Source organism: Molothrus aeneus, chromosome 3 (genome assembly GCF_037042795.1).
Source record: "Molothrus aeneus isolate 106 chromosome 3, BPBGC_Maene_1.0, whole genome shotgun sequence".
Lineage (NCBI taxonomy): Eukaryota > Metazoa > Chordata > Aves > Passeriformes > Icteridae > Molothrus > Molothrus aeneus.
Window position 1 is genome coordinate 35231202 of NC_089648.1, and position 24171 is coordinate 35255372.

At 48.2% G+C, this 24171-nt stretch overlaps 1 protein-coding gene across 1 annotated transcript; it reads left to right on the forward strand.

Moving 5' to 3' along the window:
* Nucleotides 1–7377: 7377 nt before the first annotated feature.
* ABCC10 (ATP binding cassette subfamily C member 10) lies at nucleotides 7378–23582 on the forward strand. Its single transcript, XM_066546664.1, has 21 exons — nucleotides 7378–7538; nucleotides 8454–9822; nucleotides 11097–11324; nucleotides 11523–11679; nucleotides 12373–12512; nucleotides 12965–13044; nucleotides 13183–13354; nucleotides 14349–14447; nucleotides 14665–14854; nucleotides 15225–15302; nucleotides 15687–15878; nucleotides 16178–16313; nucleotides 16692–16887; nucleotides 17615–17958; nucleotides 18110–18279; nucleotides 18578–18738; nucleotides 19153–19406; nucleotides 20095–20240; nucleotides 20694–20791; nucleotides 20988–21100; nucleotides 23078–23582. The coding sequence occupies exons 1-21, from the start codon at nucleotides 7378–7380 to the stop codon at nucleotides 23211–23213; spliced, it is 4620 nt and encodes a 1539-aa protein (XP_066402761.1). The 3' UTR covers nucleotides 23214–23582.
* The last annotated feature ends 589 nt before the right edge of the window (nucleotides 23583–24171 follow it).

Consider the following 24171-nt stretch of genomic DNA (forward strand, 5'->3'; position numbering starts at 1 on the left):
GCCAGCGGCCCGGGGGTCCCGCGGCTCCTCCGGCCCGGCCCCCCCGGCGTGCGCGCTCCCCGCCGCCCTGCGCGCTCCCGAGCCGGGCGGGGGAGGGGGAGCCCGGGCGGGGGGGGGCGGTGCCTGGGGACGCCCTCACAAAATGGCGGCCGGCGGTCGGGTGGGAGTTGGGAGGTGCTGCTGCTGTGTTCGGCCGTGCGGCTCCTCTTTGCCTCCCTTCGCGCCCCAGCGGCCGTGACTGGGGCACGCTCGGCTTTGGTGTTTTTTTGTTGTTTGGGATTTTTTTCGGTTGTTTGTTTACTTGTTTTTGTTGGGTTTTGTTCACTCCCCTACGCGCACGCACGGTGCTGCGGAGCTGGTCGGTACAGGTGGTGTTGTCTTCAAGCAGGAGTGTGTTGCAAAGCGAGCCTTGCCTGATCGATGACGGGTGCCGAGGCTAAGCCTCCAGCTCAGAAAACTCCTGAGCCAACTCCCGTGCTCTGGGCTGCCGGGAGCAGGGATGGCAGGGGAGGAAATGGCTTCTTCCCGCCTCCTCCCTCTCCCACCTGAGCACCGACCGCGCTTCCTGCGGGACAGCGGCCGGCACAGCTGCGACTCTTCTGCCACGGCTGAAACATTTCTCTTACTCTGTTCTGGGGCTGTCTCCAGAGAGGAAGGGGGTTTTGGTTTTCAATTAACTAAAATGGGGTAGCGGTCAAAAGAAGTGATAGCAGAGAAATGAAGGTTCTCCTAAAACTCTTCAGCTTCACTTCCAAAATCCACAAGCTTTTATATTTTGATTTGTAATTTGTTCTTAGCTGAATGACATGTGAGGGATTTTATTTGAAGAGCCAGTTGATTTCTGGCTGCAATTCTGCTTGTGTGTTTGGAAATGTATTTGCTCGAACATCACACCATTTTGAAGCATGCTATTTTATAAGTAGTAGCAACAAAGAGCAGCAGGATGATGATCTGTCTGATAAGATATTTCTGCTGGGAGTGGTTTACTACAATTGTAATAAAACTGACCCCCTTTAAGATTTTCTGAATGAGTGCATCACTACCCAGGCTCAGGAAATGCACTCAGTCATCAAAATAAACATGAGCTATTTAAAGACTTATTTTCTGCTACCATTGTCCTCTTCTCACCTCCTTTCTGTCCTAAGGCTTGCAGTGTCCCTCAGCGACCTTAATTCAACTAAGAATTCCTGGGATAAGGACTTCATCTTTGAGGATGTGCAGCAGACTGTGAATCTACTTCCTGTGGGACCAATGGATGCTCAGCCTGTTCCAATTAACTACCCTAAGCAACAGACTCAGTGACACCCAGAGAAGCAAAACACTTTGAGATAACCACAAAATTGGTGTGTATTTTGGAACTTCCCCTCTATTTTTTTGCGGTAGATCACATGCAAGTAGCTTATCCCTGTAAGGAATATACTGTTACCCAAATATGTTCTGTTACTTTATTCAAAGGAGGAACATGTTTTCATGCCTTAGTGTCAGGTGTCTGCATCAAGCACTCAGTCCGACCAACTGAAGTAAATAAAAATAGCTGCGTGTGATCAAAAGTGTGAGAAAAATTACTTGTTTGGTTTTGGACATCTCTTCCATGCTGTTGCTGTTTTTGATGTTAACAGCATTAGTTTTTAACTATAGTTTGATTTTAAAATGGACAAGTAAAGAGCCACAAACCTAAGAAACTCTGCAAAACATTTTTAAATTCAGCTTTCTACAATAGTTGGGCATCTAATACCTAAAAGTTTTGCAAAATGTCAGAAAATAATTTTTTTCTAACTTTTTTGCCTTATAGCCAAAGGAGGTCTACAGGAGTTATTCTGCTGGTTTTTGCTCATAGATTTTAGTGGCATTTGGAAGGTGAAAAAGTCCAGATAATAAAAACTGAAGAGAAAGTTCATTAAAGTGTCTTATCTGCACACCAATAAGAAAACTGCTCATGGGAGAAGTGGTAGAAAGAAAGCAAACACCCTGTGTGTTGTGATGTTAAGAGTTCCTAAGAGAAACATTCCATTTGTTGGAGACTGACCAGTGCTCATTAACATTTTCTAGCACCCTGTCATCTCACTGAGCATTGCCCTACAATTACAATTTATAATTGCAATTTATAAACTCATTTCCAACTAGATGTAGTATCATCTTTTAACCACATGCCTTACAAAGCTAAGTTTTTAAAGGGACTGAGCATCCCTAGTGGGGATCCAGTTAAATTATTCCTAAAATCAGTACTGAAATCTGAGCCCTATGGTGCAGAGCAAATTGAGACTTCTCACATCTTAGGAAGAGGAAGCACTACAGTTTGTCTCGGGGATTGAGAAAGTTAGGCAAGGTCCTTACCTGCTTTGCAGAGGTTTATGTAACATCTCTGCAACTGGTGCTCTAGGCTCTCACTGGATGACAGAGGTGCCAGTCAGTCTGTTCCAGTAGAAGTTCAGCTCCTGGACTCCTCTTTGGAATTCCAAGGCTCATAGTTGAACTTGCAATTAGCTGCTGCTTGGAGAGGTTTTAGCTAATTGGATGCCGAGGTCAATGTTGGGGTAATAAGGTATCTCTGAATTCTCGTTAGGCCCCAAATAACAAAGGGGAGTAAATGGCATTCAGAAAGAACAGAATAAGAAAAGTTAGGAGTAGCTTTGTATAAACAAGTAAACAGAAATCAGAATTGAAGTTAATTCAGGTTGAACTATTAGGTTAAGAAGCAGACCAGTACAAGAGAAAAAATTTTAATTGTAATTTTTTACCTTCTTGTATGAGTCAAGACTAGATCCAGGGGCATGAGACAACCATCTGATGTGGAATGGCTTGGCTATGAGTAACAACAAAGACAATTTCTGCGTTTCTATGACAGAATTGGTGTTCTCATGAGGCGATGCAGTAGAAGATACTAATCTGTCTTCTTGGCATTAATTTTTTTCCCTGGAAAACAGGGCATAATATCTATCTTGTGCCTTCAGGTCCAGGCAAATCAGCGTGTTCATGAAAAATTTTGGACTGAGCCGAGTAATCAAACCTTCCTCGGCTGTGTCGTCATGGAATTTGAGGATGGTTCAGCTGATAGCAGAGTCCTGGCTGGGAGCACAGAAAACACATCCAAACAGACAATTGCTTTCAGAGATTTTACAGCTATAATTACAAGGTTGATAATTCTGAATTTAAGGCTTGTCTAGGCTGGCTTCTGTTTCAGCTCAATATTTACTTATAGCTGGGAAGTGGAATGGGCATGCAGCCTACACTGATTCCCTGAGTCCTGGGATTGGTATTAAGTAATCTGTTACAAAACAAACTCATCAGAAAAGGGGGGGCAGTCTCCCTTTGCCAGATAGTGCTTCCTCACTGGGGATTTATCCATCTAGAGCATTAACAAACTCTGGATAATAGTGAATAAAATCTGGCCTGCATGGCCTGTGGGGGTGGATTAAATTAAACCTAATGTTGGTGGGGTTTTTTTGAATTTTGAATGCTCTGATTTTTTTAATAATTGCCAGGTGTATGATTATTTATAGTGTGCAAGGTACTTTGTATGCAATATCACCACCACTCCACGTGCCTGCACATCTTAAATCTGTCAGATATGTAGCAGTAGATGGTGTAGGCAGCAATATTCAGGAGCAGGAGAAATAGCCAAAAGGAAGGTGGAAAAGGAGGAATGTCTACTTAAATTCTTGCTGTGATGCTAATGCACTTACGCAGAACAGGCAAAGTGATTTCAGATCAGTTAAGGTGAGTTGGTATTTTCCTGTAGTTCCTTTTTTAATACCCTTTGTGTTTGTTTTCCCATATGAGTGTAGGCAATGCTGTCTGGACCAAAAAGGAATCTGTGGCATGTGAAAGTTTTCCATCCTTCAGGTGAAGTGATAAAGTTCATGGTTTTGAACCTGAAGAGTTTAGGAGAGATGAGCAAGCAGGATGCAGCACATGAAAAAAGAGAATGCTAAAATACAGAGTGGCTGAATGGAAAAGCTCTGAGAGTGATTAGTTCAGGGGTGAAAGGTTGTTCTTTGTTGATACCCAAGAACTCCTCTGGTATCTTAAGATGTGGAAAGTACTTGTGTAGTTGGTGTTGTGGGTATTTTGAGGGTATCTGGTTGGTTTTGGACATTTTTAAGTTGTTTGGGTTTGTTTGTTTGTTTTCATTTGGAAATAAATAAGACATCAGAACCATTAAATCTGAAATCAGCTTCACTTGTGTGCAATTCAGTGCTTCAACCTCACACAACCCCTACTTGCTGTTTTGAGAGTTTGCTGCTTTCACAGCATTTTCATTGAAGGGAAGCTTCTCTGAGCAGAGAGGACATAAAACTCAACTCTCAAGGCCTCCTCAGGAAAGTTAAGTCTAGAAACCTTTGGATGACCTGTGGAAAAGAGCAGGCTGGCCAAATACAGTGTACAGTGTGAGTAGCTTGGTCATGTAAAGGCAACCTTGTAACTCTGACACACAAAGATTGCTGTCAGGCATGTGAGAAAAGATTATTAAACAAGGAGGGAGGGGGAGAGAGAGCCTTGCAGAAAATGCACTCTCCTGCTCCTTTCAAGGAAGCCATGATTAGAGAGTAGTGTGGCCACTGAGCTCTTGCTCTTAGCTGCTGTTCCACACTCCCTTAGCCAGATTGCTCTGTTTTCTCTGGAAGGTCACTGATACTTTCCTTCCTCAGCACTGCACTGATAACACTCCAAGCTCAGAGAATGCTTTTTGTATCTCTGGTGAGTTGCATGTTGAAAGTAAAGTTTTCTACCTGTGGTGGTTATATGCTTATTTTCCCTGTCAGGAGCACTGAGGAAGGGTTTGGGACAGTTGAAACATTCAGATCATCTGCTATAAAAATCACCAATAGCAGCTAAAATTGCTAGGTAGTGTGGTGACATTTACAGCACCCTCCTGTTACTGTATAATAGTCCAGAGCAGATGGAGCTGGATATCCTCTCCAGTTTGCTTTCTCTCATCTGGAAAGTTGTGCGTTTACTCCCCCCACCCCAATGCAACATACTCTTATAGTAAAGAATGAGTGTCACATTTGGGGGTGCTGCTTGCATGTGTGTTCATGCTCCAGACAGTCACTGAACACAACACAGGTGAATCAGAGAGGATTTGTTTGCCCTGTGTTATTCAGATGGTTGTGTTAGGTTAACATCATGATCTCTCACTATGCCAGGAGAGCTCTGCCACTGTGAGTAGACCGATGTGTTATTGGCAAGGTGCTCTTATAGTAATGTTATTTTCATCTTGTAGTCTTCTGTCTTACAAGCAAAGAATGCTGTGCCTGTAAAAGTAAATTTATACCTGTAAAAGCACTGCCTGGGCTATACCTGCTGATGTTTGGGTAACACAGTGGTCCATAAATATTCCTGTCCTGGTTGACACAGTAACACTGCAAGTCTGTAATGTGCATCCGGTGTCTGTCAGTGTGTGTGAAAAATGCGTATTTTATGATTGGCTTTTTGCAAATATTAAAATGAATATTATATGTGTTATGTAGAAAGTTATACTGTATTAATTTTCTTAAGTAGTGTGTTATAGTTTTAGGTTATAACATAATGTTAAAATTGAAACTATACTATGTAAGATACTTTTTTTAAAGAAAGGAATGAGATATTCGCGCCTGAGACAGCAGCCACAGGACACCTAAATCTTTCAGAGAAAGAGAATTTATTGCTCCATTATCAGAAGAAACGAACTTCTTCCTGCCTCCCTCATCCCTGAAGATACCATCAGGATTAAGAGGAAGAAGTTGACACTGACCAGACAGGATCCTGTGTTTGAATAGAATTTATGCATAAGTGTATGAGATGTATGAATATGCAACAGGCTATTGCTTTTAAGGGTTAATCCTCTGTTAACGTGTGTCTTTTTTTGGGCTTATTTTGCCCAGAAAGAGGTACCTGGACTCTCCGTAATGCTTTGTTTTTATTGTCTCATATTGTCCTAAATCCTAATTGTCCAAATTTTTATTACTCTAATTATATTACTACTTTTATAACCATTCTATTACTATTAAACTTTTAAAATTCTAAAAACAAGTGATTGGCGTTTTTCACAGTGTGCAAACAGTTCAGGTGCTGTGAGCCAAAAATCATAGGAGAAGGAAGGGAGGGATGTGATCACCAGGACAGAACTAGAGGAATTTTGAGGAAAATCACGTTCATGGCTGGAACCTAACTTTTAGTTTGAGTAATTTATATTTTTTAACCGGAAGGTGGAAGTCTGAGCGGGCTGTGCGTGCTGCATTGGCTCGCTCTTGCCTCTGAGCTCGGCCTGCTGCTCCGGCCTGGGCTCGCCTCGCCGCTGCCGGGGCTGCGCCGCGTCCTCCGGGCCGCCAGGGGGCGGGCCCTGCGCCGCGGGGAGCCGAGGTACCGGGCCCGGGGGGCGGCGGGGACGGCGGGGGGCGCGCCCGGCCCGGGCACGTGGCGGCCGCAGCGCCGCCCCCGGCCCGGCTGGGAGGCCCCTGCTGGGGTGCTGCTGAGCCGGGGTGCTGCTGAGCCGGGGTGCTGCTGAGCCGAGCCGGGGTGCTGCTGTGCTCAGGGCCGCTGTGCCGAGGGCCGGTGTGCCGTGGTGCTGCCGTGGTGCTGCAGTGCCCCCGCTGTGCCCCCGCTGCGCCCCCGCTGTGCCGGAGTGCTGCCGTGCCGGCGTGCTGCCGTGCCCGGGTGCTGCAGTGCCCTCGCTGCGCCCAGCTCGGTGCAGCGCCCGGCCCGTGGCGCTCGGCCGGCCCCGGGCTGGAGATGGGACGGGCTGGTGTGAGCAGAAATCCCTGTAAAGCCGAGGCCTTGCCAGGTGTGCTTCAGTCCGCGGGGCGGCACACAGAGAGGGCTGGCGGGCCAGTCGGGTGTAGCTTACGGGTACCGCCTGCTTCAGGATGGGCACCAGCATCCTCCCTTGCCGTTTGGGGGATGTTTAATGTTACACGCTGCCTCAAGGAGTACCTTGGTGGGAAGTGTTGTGAACATGGAAATACAATGAATAGGTTATTGTTTAAGCAGCTCAAAATATTTTTCATGCCAATCCATAGACAGGAAAATACTTCCTTAGACGGGAAAATACTTCCTTATCCTACTTATAGAGGATAAACTTGCCATGGGAAAAAAAAAAATCAACCTGAAAATAAGAAAGCTTCAAACTCACAGGGCATTGCAGTCCTGGGGTGACTTAAGGGAATAAACAAGATAATTTATTTTCAGCTGGCCCTTGATCATTTTCTTAAGTAGATTATATGATAGTGAGTGAACAACAGCCGGGCTTGGACTATGATCCAGGAACTTGCTTCTAGCTCTGTTAATTACTCGTCACTCCATCTTCGACTGGGGCTGCAGTTCTTATGTTTTTTACCTCATGCTGCTTTTTCTTTACCCTAGGACATCCTGTCTCTCAGACTGAATTACCAGCAAAGGATGGAGAATATCCTGGCTAGCTTGTGTGGGACCAGCCCAGAAGATCCACTCCCTCTGTGGGTTCGTGGCAGCGTTGGCCATTGCTTTAACCAGCTGACACTAAGCGTGATTCCTCATGTGATCCTTGCAGTGGTCAGTGCCTGCTTCCTTGGCACTCCGAGGTATGACAACTGACTCGTCTGGCTCTTGATTGCTATGCAGGACTGGAGGTGGAGTGGAAAGGCTGGAAATTGTATCTCCCTATCACGTGCTGAATATGTAATTAGGGAAGGACACAATATTATAATGCTATTATATTTGTCAGCATCCATTTAAATTCAGTGTACAGAAAGGAATGCAGAAAGAATAGAGAGGATTGTAGGCATAAAATCACAGAAAGTAATTAGAAACTTTTTCAGTGAGTGAGGACTGGGGAAACTGGGAGTATTCTGGTAGAGGATATAAATCCAAGGTGGCATAGAAGATATATATAAGGCAATAAGGAGTTTGGAGAAATGCAGAATTGTTTTTCTGTTTACCCTCTTCTGAAATTCCTAAACATGACAACATTCACTGATACTGAAAGGCCACAAAGAATCCAGTGATAATGAAGTATTTTGATGGGCAATAGATTATAGACCTTACAAGCACAGCATCACTGAAACTCACAGTGATGAAAATAATGTTTCTAGAAAAAATATCTGACAAAGAAATCAAGGATGTGATGCAGGGAATTTCATCATCCAAAATTTGTGTTAAAGAGGTTAAATATACTTTTTCTTGCATTAATCCTCAAGGATTGGAGTCTGACCTGACCACAAAATATCATAGTTTGCAAACAAATGTCTGTAAAGAAATGCTTTTCTTTGGTAGCATCTAAATCTCTGGTGTTGACCAAAGAGTGGGCTATATTGACCTGATGTAGTTTAGCAATGCTTACAGTCAGAAAAAGTTACAGATCTAGGGAGGTGTATCCAGAAGGTTAAGTAGGAGTGGATGTATAAACATGGGGAAGAGGAGAGAAAGAAAGGACAGTACTGACGGAGAGGTAGAGGAATTCCAACTGTAATTTATTTCACTGCTCTTTCCTCCTCAAGGTCTGGCTCTGGTGTGCCTTGCAGGCCAAGCTGGGGGTGGAGAATCGCTACCTCCTTCATACTTGCTGGCTTGTTCCTTGCTGACACCATCCCAGCCACCATTTCCCAGCAGGAGCTGGGCCCCGTGTACCTGGAAGTGCTGGCCAATGGCACCGCTGCCCTGGCATGGCTGGTGCACGGCTTCGCTCTTCTCATGCTCCACAGATCCATTCACGGCTTTACCAGGGGCCCTGCAGCCCTGGTTCTCCTCACTCTCTTACCCCTACCTTCCTCCATCATCACCCTGCTGTGGTACTGCCAGAGGGGGACAGCTTGGTCCCCTGCCCACCCCGGTGCCTCCGCCAGGTTCACCATTCTGTGTCTGCAGCTGGCCTCTCTGCTTGCCTATGTGGTCAGCTACCTCTTCCCCACTGCTGCCAGGCAAGACTTCCTCTCCATCAATCGTTCCTGGCAAGAGGACCAGCCCGTCTCAGAGCCAGGGATCCCAGTGCCTGACCAGCAGAGAGTGGCAGAGGATGGTGAGAGCTGGCTCTCCCGCTTCTTTTACACCTGGATGAACCCCCTTATGAAGCGTGGCTACCAGCAGAAGCTGAACCAGCCACAGGACGTCTATGTGCTTCCTCACCAGCTCCAGGCTGCCAGGGTCTGCGACCGGTTCTACTCTTGCTGGCAGAAGAAGGCAGCTTTTCAGCAAGCAGAGGAGGAGACAGAGTCTCTTACCAGCCCAATCATTGCTGGAGGTGATGGGAGCAGTGGTGCTCCAGACAGCCCACACCATGCCCAGAAAGCTGTGCGCCTCCTGTCAGTCCTTCACGCGGCCTTTGGGTTTCGTTTCTACACCCTTGGACTTCTCAAGCTGGCTGACAGTCTGCTGGATTTTTCAGGTCCTCTGCTGCTGAACTTGCTGGTGAACTTCATGGAGTCACGGCAGGAGCCCTTGAGCCATGGGATTCTGTATGCCCTTGGGCTCTTTGCTGGCTCCTTCCTGGGCGCTCTCCTGCGGAGCCAGTTCAGGTATGAGATGAACAAGGTGGCTCTGATGGTGCGGGCTGCCGTCATCTCTGCCATCTACCGCAAGGCTCTGCGCGTCAGCAGCACCAGCCTTGCCCGCTTCACTGTGGGGGAAATTGTCAACTTCATGAGCACGGACACCGATAGGTTGGTCAACTTCTGCTACAGCTTCCATGAGTTGTGGAGCCTGCCTGTCCAGCTTGCCATTACCCTCTACCTCCTGTACCAGCAAGTGGGGATAGCCTTCCTGGGGGGCATGGCCCTGGCACTGCTGCTAGTGCCCATCAACAAGATCATAGCTAACCGCATCATGGTGAACAACGAGGAGATGCTGAAACACAAGGATACACGAGTCAAGGTGGGTGAGGGGCAGGGGTGTCTCTCTGAGTTTGTAATTTCTCCCTGTTTGTCCCAGAACATTGGCTTCTTGCCACTTAGTCATGGTCCAAAGCAGATTAATTGAATCACAGCTGTTGAGAAAAATGCCAGAAGGGGCACACACACAGACACACACATACACACATACACACACACACACACACACACACACACACACACACACACACACACACACACTTTGGTCAAAAGTGTTTCAGGGTGATGTAGTTTCACCTCCCATAAGATCGTGAACCTTTAATGCTTGTCTTGTCCCCTGGGCTAATTTAGGTTCCCTTGCAAGTTTCTTTTCTCTGTGTAGTAAAGGTCAGACTCCCAATGACTTCCTCTAGGTTTGCATCCATCCTATTGCTCCAGTGATGCCATCAGTGATGAAGTGGCTTTCAGTCTGGACAAGGGCAATGATCATGGATGTAATTTTATATGGCTCAAGGCTTGGCACTCTCAGTCATCTTTTCCACTGCTTTTCTCCTATTTGCAGTGCCATCTCTCCTCTCCACATTTGATTCCCACCTTTTAACATTGTATCTCTAATTTGAGGGGACAGCAGTTTCACTCATGCTTTGAAGCATGAAACTTATGTCAACTCCCTGCCAGAACTGTTGGCAGCTTTAAAAATACATATTTTCCCAACAGTAGGTGCATCTACTAGAGTTGTATCTGATGATGCTGAACTTTCTCCAACTGTTGTAAGACTGGTTTGCTGAATAAAGTCTCTTGTTAGTCTTCTTTAATGTTGGGCAGAGACACAGTCAGCTTGCTCTACTTATGCTGACCTGAGAACAGAAATGAGAGGACTGCATCCTGCAGGGACACCAGAGTTCTGGAAATGAGCCAGCCAGGCTCTGGATACAGACCAGCTGTGTCAGGGCAGGACCAGTCCCGAGAGTCAGATGTTATCTCAAGGCACTGTCAAGTCAGCACAAGTGAATAGTATCCAGGCTGGAGCTAGCAATTCCACACATCCCTTCACCTGTGTTGTTTATCTTTCACTGGGAAAGTAGTGTAATATTTTGCCTTTTTCTTGGTTGTGCACAGCATGGGTGGATGAAGAAGCTGGTGGGATGGATGAGCACAAAGTTTCCAATAGTTGTCACTTAGGTTTATGCCTTTGTTAGCAATAGATGGTTCCTGACATCTCTAGCTTGACCCTTAGCAGGAGACAGCTGCACACCCAGGCACAGCCCAGGTTGGCTGGGCACTGTTTGCCTGATGTTCTTTTCTCGTTGCCCGCAGCTAATGACAGAGTTCCTGTGTGGCATTCGGGTGATCAAGTTTTACGCCTGGGAGCAGCACTTCAGCACCAGGATAAAATCCTGCCGGGCTAAAGAGCTGCAGAAGCTGCGGGCCATCAGTTACCTGGATGCTTTGTGTGTGTACATGTGGGCAGCGCTCCCTGTTGTTATCTCCATTGCCATCTTTGTCACCTATGTCCTGTTGGGTCACCAGCTCACTGCCACAAAGGTGAGTAGGTAGTAGGGAGAGCTCCAAACTTGTGCAGAACACAGTCTATGCTGGAACTGCAATGCTGAGGCATCTTCTCTGGGAAATAAACCCAGCCCATGTCTCTCCACAGCTCTTCAGGCTCTCACTGGTGAAGCTGTTTGGAGGATACAGGGGAGGTGCTAGCTCCAGCTCATGGCTGTTTGCTTACCCATGCAGGTGTTCACAGCATTGGCCCTTGTTGGGATGCTTATTCTACCCCTTAACAGCTTCCCATGGGTGCTGAATGGGATCTTGGAGGCCAAAGTTTCCCTGGATCGAATCCAGCAATTCTTTGAACTCATGGACCAGGACCTGGAAGCTTATTATGCCCTAGGTAATGGTTAAGGAATCTGAGCTATCAGCAGACATTCAGAGCAGAGAGCTGAGGTGCAAGGCCCAGGGGCAGTGCTGGAGGGCAGCTGGCTGTCACCCTGTGATTCAGGATGTTCAGTTGGGTAGAGGCAGAGTGGATACATTTCTCTTAATTTCTGTGGAAAGCAGGAGATAAGGCTATAACATTCCACTTTACCAACCATAAGCCACTGCTTGTCCCAACAGAGCCATTAATGTCCAAGTAGAACAAGCAGCTCTGTCCTCTGACCAAAGCTCTTCTGACACTGAAGCCACCAACAAATATGGCTTCACATGGCAGAAAGGCTTGAGTGGCTGCCCCTCTCCTAAGCCATATTAGCTCCCTTTCCTTCTTTCATTGCCTTTGGCCAGCTCCCTGCCATTCTTTTACCTTCAGCAATAATAAAACCAGGTTATATCATTACAGTGTCTCCCTGACAGCCACATGTGTCTGGTGTGAGCTGGAGACAGAAGAGTTGGAAGAAGGGATGTATAAGTTTAAGGACAAGTCAGTAGGCAAGAGTCTCATTCTGTTGTTGGGTTAGGGGCATCATGCAGTGCCTCATCCATGGTCTCTGCATTTGGGAACAAAGCTGATGATATTTGTGATGCCAGGTGCCTTTAATTTTCTGGTATTCTCATAGCAATGCTTTGCTGTTTGGGTTTTCACTTGTAGATAACCCTTCAGATCCTGCTACTGCCATGGAGATGCAATGTGCAGACTTCTCATGGGTGCCAGCTGAGGAGGAGAGCACCAGGCAGCCCTCATCCACAGGCACTCTGCAACTGCACATCGAGAACCTGTCAGTGAGAAAGGTGAGCAAGGACATGGGAGGTAATAGAGAAAAATGCATTCGAGAAAAAATACTGGAAACTAGAAATAATGGAGCAGAGATGGCATGTTTTCCTCAGTCTAGGAGCTGTGCATCAAAATCTTCTCTAGGTCAAGCGGCACAGGACACTGAAAGGCTGAAAGGCACTAGAGAGCATCCATGCCTTACAGACAGGAGATTAACTAGTTCTCTCTGCTTTCTACTATTGCTGCTGGAGACAACTGGACAGGGAACAGAGCAGGGCTCTAGAGTTAACACTCCTTGCAAATCTGTGTCCTGTCATATCAGGAGTCTGACAACTGTACCCAGCTGCACTGCTGAACATGAGATGGTCCTAGCAGTCAGCTTCCTTACAGCCTACGTGTGGCTCAAGAAATCTGGACAAGCTACCCTGCATTAGCACATCAGGTTGCTTCTTTTCCTTTCCCTTTGCAGGGAATGCTCCTGGGTGTTGTTGGGAAGGTTGGCTCTGGCAAAAGCTCTCTGCTTGCAGCCATCACTGGAGAGCTCATTAAGTAAGTAGCCTAAAGAGTTTTCCCTGCCTGGTCCCTCCGTGTGGGAATTGTCCAGTGCTATCCCGACTTGTGGGTAATTTGGATCTGCCAGCTGTTTTTCTTTGTTGCCCTTTGTGCCCACTTCTGTTGTGCTTGCAGACAAGGTGGACGAGTGTATGTTTGTGACCTGGAGCAAGGATTTGGTCTGGCCACACAGGAGCCTTGGATACAGTTTACCACTGTGCGCAAAAACATCCTTTTTGGGCGGGAATATGATGGCAGGCTGTTCGAGGAGGTGCTGGAGGCCTGTGCCCTCTCTGAGGACCTAAATGTGAGTGCCTAGGCTGGAAACCTGCCTGGGCCTTCTTGGCAGGCTTTTACATCCATCCTGAGCCTCATGGGATCGGTGTTTATTGTTTCAGACTGCTGCTCCAATGTCCCATCACACAGTGTTGCTCTGATTACCAAGCCCACACCATTCCTAGTGTGCCCATACTTCTTTAAGGTGTGAAGTCAGTCTTGTAGCACTTTGGGTGGTTTCTTCTGCTGCTGAGCCAAAAGCTTTTCATGCTGGGGAAAGGAGTTGTTCTTGCAGAGCTGATGACTGTTGTGTTTTTCAGGCAGAACCTATCAGCAGCTGATGCTTTTTTGGGGGGAGGATCAGAAGCAACTTCTTTGGGGTTTTGAAGGGCTAAGTCAGTGCTCTTGACATATATTCTAAATTTGAGGTTTATGACTGTATTAGCCAGTAAACCTGGCTGTACATATGGTATATATAGGAATCTAGCCTTCTCCCAGTTTATAAGCTAATTTCTGATTTTCTGAAGTACCAAGCTTTAGCAGCTCCTGTTTATTTTGGCTGGAGCTATGAATACTCTGTAAAGGCATGATTTTTATTTGAGATTTTGTAAAATACACCTATGCTACCAAACTGAGAGGAAACTTATTTCCAGGTACTGAAAATTGGTAGTTTTTACTGCAATGCTGTTTGTAAGGACCCTGACATAATTTTGATGCAGACACAGCCCTTGTTCTCACAGAAAATTACTGTGAGCAATTACCTTGGACCAGAAGTTGCTCTCAATAGGTAGTTAAGATGTGACCACCCTGTTCTGGAGTGTAAGAGATTTGTGTTGCATAAATAAACCTTGCCGGTTTATTTATGCACTGTAGAACCAGTGCATAGATTGTTGCATTGTTTAATTGTTGGTAAGGTGTCAGCCTTAGAAATTACTGCCAGAGACTGGAGAGGGGCCCATGTATCCTGGTTTTGAGTCCCCAGCAGTTTCTTGTCCCTTTCTAAATTTTTTTCTTGAATATTTCAGATTTTACCAGCAGGTGACCAGACAGAGGTGGGTGAAAATGGTGTGACACTCAGTGGGGGACAGAAGGCTCGAATAGCCCTTGCCAGAGCTGTTTACCAGGTAAATAACAAGGGCATTATTGTGTGGCAGATCTTGCCAAGTCAAATATAAAGAGTCTGGAAGCACTCAGCTATACAGTTCTGGCAGCATGTCTTTAAAGCACATTGTGCTAGCCTAAAGGTGCTGCCACACAGAGACGCTTGAACTTTTCTGTACAGCACTGCCTGCTCCAGCAGGGCCAGCAGCTGTATCCTTTTTTCTTTTGTTCCCCTCCCAGGAGAAAGAACTTTACCTCCTTGATGATCCTCTGGCTGCTGTTGATGCAGATGTAGCCAAACATATTATGTGGAAATGCATTTTCGGAGTTCTCAAACATAAGACCAGGGTCCTTTGCACTCACAGGACAGAGTTTTTGGAGAAGGCCGATGCCTTGTTGCTGATGGACAATGGCAGGATAGTTAAGACAGGTACACTGTCTTCTCAGGCATTCACTTGTGCCTGTGTCTTGGAATGGCTTGAGGGGACTAGGATTGACTAGTGGGGAGTCCAGTGATAAAAGAGCACACTGAGAACACTGCATGTATGCAAAGATGGGGCGCAAGAGGATGTGCAGATGTATGGATGAAACAGGACAGCCCTAGATGTGGGGAGCTGATAAGGCAGAAAGAGTAACAGGTTGAATGGAGCGGAGCCTTCAATGGTACAGTTGCTGTACAACATAGGGAATATTATGAGGGAACAAAACTGGGTCATTTCAGAGCAAGAGGCTGTGGGAGGGTGGAAAGTTGTCACCCGCTCCTCACAGATGCTGAAGAATTTGCATGTCTCTCTCTGCAGGCACACCAGCTGATATCCTGCCACTCATTGAAGCCTTCCCCAAGTTCAAGGATACAGACAAGGGGGATAAGGATAAAGGTCTGTTCCTAATGAGCTTAAGGGTAGCTGGGGCAGCACAGCTGACCTTCCAGACAGAACCTGTACCTGATGGCTTTAGAGCAGAACTCCCATCATCTTGTTCTGCTGTGGCAGTGCTGATATGTGGGTGGTGTATACACAGAAGGACAGAAGGCCCACATATCATTGGGTATTGGTCTGGAGCAGTATTTGAACCTCTTGTTCCACTTGTAGTCCAGTTTTGGATGAAGAACTGCCAGGGTTGGCGCACCTGTCTTGAAAGAGGAGAGAAGAGGGGAAAAAAAGTGTCCCTCATAGTTTAGGCTTGCTCTGTTCACATTTAGGAACAGCTGCAGGAAGAATTTAACACTGAACTAACCTTTACTTTTGCATCTATACCCACAGCCCCTAATAATCAGGGACAGGAAGAGGCCATAAAGACAGAGGCAGAAGAACCAACCCAAAACCATAATCTCATCCACAAGGAGGAAGAGAAGAAAGAAGGGGCGGTGGCTTTTCAGGTGTACAAGGCCTATTGGATGGCAATGGGCAGCTGCTTAGCAATATCAATCCTCTTCTCACTGTTCCTGATGCAAGGTGAGGCAGTGACCCAGCAGCACATCTCTCTTTAGACACTCCTCTCCTCTTGTCTCATTCCCTGGCTGCATGGAGTCCAGAAGGAAAGATGCCAGGGCTTTGAACACTCACCTCTGTAGCAGTGCGGTGTTGCTGCTGCCCTCAAGGCTGTTCACTTGCTCCTGCTCTGCTACTGACAGGGGAAAGACTGTACTGGGCAGTGAGACTATGCAAAAGTTGTCCAGCAGCTTCCCCTTCAGCTTCATATTTGCTGATTCAGAAGCAGAATTTCTCTTTACATAGTCTGTCTTTCTCTGCAGCATCCAGAAATATCTCGGATTGGTGGCTGTCATACTGGATCTCCAGCATATCCCAGACAGCAAATACCTCTGTGATGGCCTGCTCAGCTTCCCTGCCTTCCCCAGAGCTGCTTCTCTTCTCCACTGCTGGGCTTGTGTAAGTAAATATGGTCCAGAGGTACCAAAGGGAGCAGGAAATGTCCTTAAGTGCATTTTGGGTGAAGATCCTGGAGAGCAGGGATAGATAAATTGACTACTTCACCTCAGAGGATGTGTGTGGCTGCCTTGACGAACAGAATCAAAATCCCTGACCTGATAATGTGCCAGAAAGGCTTCTGTCTGGGGCTGATGGAAGACCCCTAGCTGCATAGTAATCAGAGTATTTGTCCCAACATGCCAAAGGTGTGTAACAGGAGTATCAGGCTAAAGTATCCTGATTTCCCCTGGAGTATGCTCTTTGGGTTCTCGTGCCCTGTCTGTAAGTTTACTGTCAGGAGGATGTTGGCAGATTCGTAATCTTCCTCCTTTTTTCCAGTTCCCCCATTCAAGATCTGGACAAGACCCCAGCCCCTCCCAATGGCTCAGTGGATGTGAATTTCTACCTGATAGTTTATGGGAGCATTGCAGGGGCCAATTCCCTGTTCACCATTATTCGGGCGTTCCTCTTTGCTTATGGTGCTCTCCGGGCTGCCTCTGTCATTCACGACCGCCTGCTCCAAAGGGTTCTAAAGGTAATGGGCACAAAGTCCAGAGCAGCTCTGAGGCTCCTGCAAGCTGCCATTCTTCTCATAGCTGGGAGTACGGGTGTGGGAGATAGATTAAGGTTTCTATTGGTATTGGCTGGTAGGACTGTATTCCAAAGGGCTGCACCACAGCCAGCACAAGGGGCCAATGAGTGGGGTTCAAAATGTGTCCTGTTCATTCCATGGAAGGATGATTTACGGCTCCCACCTGCATCTGTTCACTCATTAGCCTTAGATGTATAGCCAGTCAAGTCCAAGTAGCTTTTACAGGATGGTGAGTTCAGGTTTAGATGAGATTGGAAGGAGTTATTAAGCAAGATCTGGGGCTGATGTTGGCATATGTCAGTTAACTTTATGTTTTTGGCTTCCTTGGGTCCTCAGGCTAGAGTTAGGATTAGGAGATTGGAAGTTCAGATTAGAGGCTAGATTTGCCTTGCTGCTGTTGGGCCATCGTGGTGTCTGAGTGCCTGCTTTCTCAGTAGCTGTCAGCCATTCGATACAGAAGGAGTGCTTCCTTTTTCCATGCAAACAGTATGTGAGTTGTTTGGCTGCTAGTGGATGCTGGCTTTGGAGGCTGAGGTAAGGAAGTGGGTTGTGGTGGCCACCTCCTTGTGGCCTTATCTGCTCCCCTTGGTGCTGCTCTCCTGCACACTGTTCTGTGGTTGGATCTCACAGCACCTGACTGGCTCTTACTGTCTGATTCCCTTACTGCCAGGCCACAGTCACCTTCTTTGACAGCACACCAACAGGCCGCATCCTGAACCGCTTCTCCTCAGACCTGTACTGTGTGGATGACAGCCTGCCATTCATCCTCAACATCTTCCTAGCCAACATCTACGGGCTCTTGGGCATGCTGGTGATAATGACCTATGGCCTCCCTTGGATTGGTCTGGTCTTGCTCCCTCTGGCTGTAGTCTACTTCTTCATCCAGCGCTATTACCGATTCACATCGCGGGAGCTGAAGCGCCTGCACAGCATCACCCTGTCTCCCATTTACACCCACTTCTCAGAGACCCTCTCGGGACTGAGCACCATCAGAGCCATGCGGGCAACAAAGAGGTGAGCAGGGAGCACAAGCACCCAGAGAGACAGAGGCTCAGAGCCAAGGCCTTCCTCTTGTGGGGCTGGTTATAGGATGGCTGAAATGCCCTTTGTTCAGGGCAGCAGGAGACGAATTTGATGATGCAAACCTCTGTTGTGTGCCTGACAGGTTTGAGTTGGAGAATCAGCTGCATCTGGAGCAGAACCAGCGCTGTCTCTTTGCCAGCAAAACAGTGATGGAGTGGCTGGACATCCGCTTGCAGATGATTGGGGTTGCTGTGGTTACTGCTATAGCAGGGATTGCCATCATCCAGCACCAGAAGCAGCTGGGAAATCCAGGTAGGCTGCCAGGGACTGATCTATGTCCACTCCTAGGCTGTGCCCAAGGGGTTCCTCCACTCCCAGCCCAGAGCTACACATTTTCCTACACTGGGGTAAGATCCAGAGCTCCTGCTTCCTTGCTAGCAAGTCACCCACAGTGTTGTGCTTCCATTCCTATCTCTGCTCCTGTGTGTCCCCAACCTCAAGTGTGACCCTAAGACTTCAGATTCGTGACTTTTCCTTTTTTTTTTTGTCTGCCCACATGTCAGCTCCTCCCCTGCCACTAACATTCTTGCTTATGCTTTTGTCCTCACAGGACTTGTGGGCCTGGCACTCTCATATGCCCTGTCTGTCACACACCTGCTCTCAGGCCTCATTGACAGTTTCACTCACACAGAAATGATGATGGTGAGTGTGGAGCGGACAGAGGAGTACACCACAGACATCCCTATGGAGCCTCAGGATAAATTTGTCCAGGTAAAAGCTCAAATGTGTTCTCAGGAGCCCATCTTCTGGCTCTTTGCCCTGCACTTGCCCCCCAGGGAGATCACAGGGTTCCAGTGAATGGGTGGAGGGCCGTCACCACAGAAACCACCTTGACCACTCATCTTTTACTAGTGTATTTCCTGGGGAGGCTGAATCTCTGGCAGGAACTGGTGAAGGTGGGAGTGATGGGAAGGAGTAGGGAAGCAGAACGAGTGCTAGATACAAGCTGTGATGGAAGAACAAGCCTAGGAGTGGGCTGGAGGTAGGACTGGGCTGTGTGTTGGTTCTTCTCAGAAGCCAAGCAACCATCTAAAGGGAAGGGTGGGGCTTGGACTGTGGGGAGGTGATGCTGAAGATGACAATCAATCATTATCACGCCCTTTCTTACCTGTGTATCCCTCTTAGGTTTCTGCTGACTGGCCAAGCAAGGGGCTTGTGGAGTTCCAGCAGGTGGTCCTGGCATACAGACCAGGCTTGCCTAATGCACTTGATGGCGTGAGCTTCACTATTTACCCTGGAGAGAAGCTGGGCATTGTGGGTCGCACAGGCTCTGGGAAATCCACCCTTTTCTTGGCCCTTTTCCGTATGGTGGAGATGAAATCAGGCCAGATTCTCCTTGATGGTGTTGACAGCCAGCTAGTGGGCTTGGAGGAGCTGAGGTATGGCTGAGCAGAGTGAAGGGTAGCTGATGGTGGCTGAGAGCTGTCAGTGGCTGGATGTCAAAGTAAAGAGTGAGGAGCAAAGGACTCACTGTTGTGGCCCCCTCTTCTCTGATTGTGGCAGCTTTTTATGAGTCTCTCTGTTGTTGCTCGACAGTTGTGCTAAGGAAACCAGGCTGAATATGTGACCCATGTCTCTGTGCCTCTAAGATTCATAGCAAACTAAGACATTGTAGCCATATTTCTCTTCACAGAGACAAGCAAGGCACAATTCTTCCCAAGAATATTCTTATCTCATTTGCTGTGCCTGTGTTTGTGCAAAAGTAGAATACAACATGAAGATTGTTTATGCAAAGTCATGGTGTTTTGTTTCCTTGGGCTATCAGGGCCGAGAGTGTGTGTGTGTGTGTGTGTGTGTTGGTACTGTCGGGTGACAGTCACGAGATTCAGTACAGTGTGTGCAGTTGAGTGCTTGGCAGATTCAGTTTTAGATGTATAGAATAATATAGCATAATAAAGTAATAAATTAACCTTCTAATATCAATAAAGTCAGATACATCATTCTCTCCCCTCGTCGGGGCCATCACAACATTGCTCTAAGACACCCCATGAAAAAAGAAGTAGCAGATCTTTGCTTTTCTGCAGAACCTATCCCATGAGCCCTCAGCTTTTGTTTGCTTGCTTGCAGATCTAGGCTGGCCATCATCCCTCAGGATCCATTTTTGTTCAGTGGCTCAATCAGAGAAAACCTGGATCCCCAGGGAAAACGGACGGATGCTGAGCTCCGCGAGGTGCTGGAGCAGTGCCACCTGTGGGATGCTGTTACTCAGATGGGTGAGATGGAAACCAGCAAGAAGCAGCTGATGAGTGCGGGCTCTGCAAGAGGAGGGAAGGGCTTAGCTCAGGCAGGGAGCTGAGGTGGATGCAGTAGGGAATGGGTTTAGGCAAGGTTAGAACCAGTGTGGGAACAGGTCTGTGGGACCCGGTGGCATTACCTGACATTTGGAGGCAAATGGACTGGCAGGTGATGGATTGGGTGGCAGAAGTTTGCTGATGAAATCAGGCCTCAGTGGGTGTTAGAGGAGCAGCTGAGAGATAAACCCTGCCTTAGTTCTAAGGGAACTGTGCCAGATGTTGCTCATGTCTAAGTGTAAAGGCTCCAGTTCCTGAGGCCTGGGCCTGAGCAGAATTGGGATTTTGTGTGTTACTGGGAAAACCTTGGACTGGTGGAGCTGTCTGGGGCCCTGTGTAGGTGATGCAGGTGACTGCTGATCTTGATCCCTGCAGGTGGACTGGACAGCGAGCTGGGAGAGAGGGGAAGGAGTCTGTCTGTGGGACAGAGGCAGCTGGTGTGTCTGGCCAGAGCCCTCCTGACGCAGGCCAAGGTGAGTGCCCTGCCCCCGTCGCAGCAAGGGGGAGGGTGACCTGCTGGTGGCTGCCTGGGGACACCAGAGGAGAGTGGCAGAGTTGGAGGTGTAATGGGAACAGATATCCTGTGCTAACTTCTCAGGCTATCTCTAGCCAGGGAGGGGGGCTCTGCTGTGGTGCCTGGGAGCTGCCTTCACTCTGTGTCCCTGGCAGGTGCTGTGCATCGATGAGGCCACAGCCAGCGTGGATCAGAAGACAGACCAGCTGCTGCAGCAGACCATCCGCCAGCGCTTCGCTGACAAAACTGTTCTGACAATTGCCCACAGGTATGGAAGAACCTCGGTGCCTAAATCATCCTGCCACTCTCAGGGAGAGGTGGCTTCACATGCCATGCCTGGGCCTCAAGCTGAGCATGGAGGTCTCTGTGATAAAGTTTTTTATGTGCCAAAGCTTGATCTTGCCTTTTGGCTTTTCTGCTGGGTGCTGGAACAACTGGATGTGAAAAGAGGAAAATGTTGTACCCAGAAGTTGGTGTCAGCAAAAGGCAAAATGAAGCATCATATCACAGATTTCTCTTCCTGGGACTGCCTGCTGGTAGGGCAGGTGAATCGTTCCTTGTGGTTCTGCCACATGAGGGCGAGGAGTAATGGAGAACTATCCTATGGAAAGGGGCGATGTGGAGACAGGGGAGGAGCCGGTGTCCCTGGCTCAGTAGAGGGCAGTGCAGGACAGCCAGCAGCAAAGGGCTGCAGCCAGCTCCTGGATGGTTCTGTCTTCTGAGTTTTAGTTCTAGCCTGCACCTTATGCCAGTGAGATAGACACTGCCCAGGCGGGACAGGACAACAGTGATTGCCTCCCATCAGAGAGATTAGGAGTAGAATCAGTGGATGGATGCAGCCAGAGGGAGGAGGGCAAAACATGAATACTGCAGAGAAGGGATGGATGAGCATTAGGTGATGTTTTCTGCTCTTACTCTTGCCAAGTGGAGGAGCGTTTGGAGGAGGGTTATGCAATTGTATGGAGGGTGTTTTCAAAGCACAGAGGTTACCACAAAAATAAAAATCAAATGAGCAGATGGCAGAGGCTGGTGTCCTGCTGCACAGGAGTGGGAGTGATGGATGACAGGCAGGGTGGGCTGGGCCTGGCAAGTGAATCAAGTGGGTCTTGTTAAATACATTATGTAGGAGGGAGGCAGGAGGGGTGTGAAGGGAATGTGGTTCCTACTCTAGGGATGTTAGGCATAAATAAAGTAGAAGTGCAAGGGCACTGTGGGCTGAGGTGTATGTTTGGGTTGGGTGTGGGGAGGCCACCTTTGATGGGGGAGTAATTAAAGAGGAGAAACAGCAGAGGAAGGAGTGGCAGAAGGCAAAGCAGCAAGACTGAGTTGAAGATGGCCCCAGCCCCTTTTCCACTGGGATGAAGAGCAATGGGGGAGAGCAGTAAGGAGAGAGAGGTGATGATGGGGTTGTTTTGTATCCATGGTTTTTCCATGCCATTCAGCTTTGGGTAAAATCCAGGATGGGAGGTGACTCTGGACTTGTCTCTTTCCCCTCCAAGTAATTTCTAGTACTGCAGCCTGCACTCTCTTGGAGATGAAGGTGTAACCAGAGTCTTGAACTCCATAACGCCTTTTACCTGCTCAAATCCTGTGTAGTGTCTTCCTTGTGATTTGCAGCTTCACAGGGCTGTAGTTTCACACTGAATGATGCACGACTGTGCAAAAACATTCCTGCTGTCCTGTGTTCCCTATCCAGAGCCAGAGGTTGCTGCTCTGCTGGCAGTCTGGGCAGACCTAGGCACATATCTGTGCAGTGGGTCCTGTGGTTGGCTGTCTGGCAAGTACAAATCTGGTGGTGGTGGTAGTATAAGCAAAGGTGCTAGACTGCAGAGGAATAACAGCTGATGCACAATTTCTGCTGCCCTTGGGAGGTGGCAGGTGAGGAAATGTTTGGGCAAATAAAGCAACTCATTAACCCCTGCGGGGATTGAGACATTTTGTGCAACCCCAGAATCAGACATGCCCTGAGCTTCCCCCCACAGAACTTCCCTCTGTGCTCCTGGTGCCCTGCCATGCCCAGCAGCTGGAAGGCATCACTGTGCTCTCCTAAGAGGTGCTGCACTTCAGCAGTGAGCAGAGGCTCTCTGGGGAGCTGCACTGCACTGTGGCCTTGAGCGCAGAGGGAGATCCTGCACAGCTCCTGATGCTGGCCATGTCTTGGGCTGCCCTTAACAGCAGGGGAAGCAGTATCCAGAGCTTCTCCTCAGATCCAACCAACATGTGTCCTGGCATTTGTTGTCCACAGGCTGAACACCATCCTGGACTCGGACCGTGTGCTGGTGATGCAGGCTGGGAGAGTGGCAGAGCTGGATTCACCCGCCCGCCTCAGCCAGAAAGATGGCTCCTTGTTCCAGCACCTCCTGCACAGCAGGCAGCAATGATCTCCCTCCTGGGCTCAGCCCAGGCAGCTCTTCCAGCTGGGTGCCTGGCATTCCTCACACCTCAGACACCAGCCCTGGCCCTGCAGGGCCAGGAGCTGCTGAGGTGAGGGAGGGGCTTATTCCTACCTGCAGGCAGCAGTTGTGTGTCCTCAGGGACAGGAGCATGGCACTGTGGCCTTTCCTTTAATAGGGAAGATGTGGCCTGCTGTTCACTGTTATGCAAGCCTGGTTGGTGGGATCCTGCTCCCCTCCAAGGCTTCCCTTTGAGATCACAGAGGGATTTTCTACTCACTGAAGAATCAGTAACTCCTAGTTTGAGACTTAGTCTGATGTATGCAATGTAAAATAAAGTGGTAATATCCTTGTGAAGCTGTTGATTCAGGTCCTTGGCCCTTTTCCTCACCAGACACTTATTTCCTTATGAGATACAAGAGTGGTGCCCTCTCTACATGAAGACAGCCCTACCTACCTCTGCTATTCCCAGAAGGCTTTTCCAAGCCCAGAAGGTTGCACCCAGGGACCTTGCTACTTTTCCTCTGGTTTTCAGTGGAGAAGGCCTTTCCCTGGAGGGGCTAGAATGCAATTGCATTAAAGGCTTCTAAGGCTAGTTTATTTGAAGACCACTCCCTCAAGGGAAATTCTCTATCCCTCCTGCCCTGCTCCCCGCTGCACAAAACCCACAGCTGCTTTCAGTTTTAGGATCTTGCTTTTGCCATAGGCACCTGGGACTCCTTCTTCCCAACACTGTTAAGGAAATGCCTAGCCCACACCTTTGCTATGCTGTCCAAGGGTAGGTGCCATTCGTTTCCCTGAAGCTGTAGGAGCCATCCCCATCCCTGCAGATGGAGAATAAGGCAGGACAACTCCTGTGCCACAGTCTGGGTTTGCATTCTTGAGGGAAGTGATGGAGATACTCAGATGCTCAGCAAGTTGCTGAGCAACCTGATCTACTTGGATC

Bases quoted from the DNA above. Each gene is read 5' to 3' on its own strand.
- ABCC10 (XM_066546664.1), top strand. From the start codon at position 7,378: ATGGAGAATATCCTGGCTAGCTTGTGTGGGACCAGCCCAGAAGATCCA. The intron at 15,303-15,686 runs GTCTGTTCCTAA...CTATACCCACAG, and splicing joins CAAGGGGGATAAGGATAAAG to CCCCTAATAATCAGGGACAG. The intron at 18,739-19,152 runs GTAAAAGCTCAA...TATCCCTCTTAG, and splicing joins CTCAGGATAAATTTGTCCAG to GTTTCTGCTGACTGGCCAAG.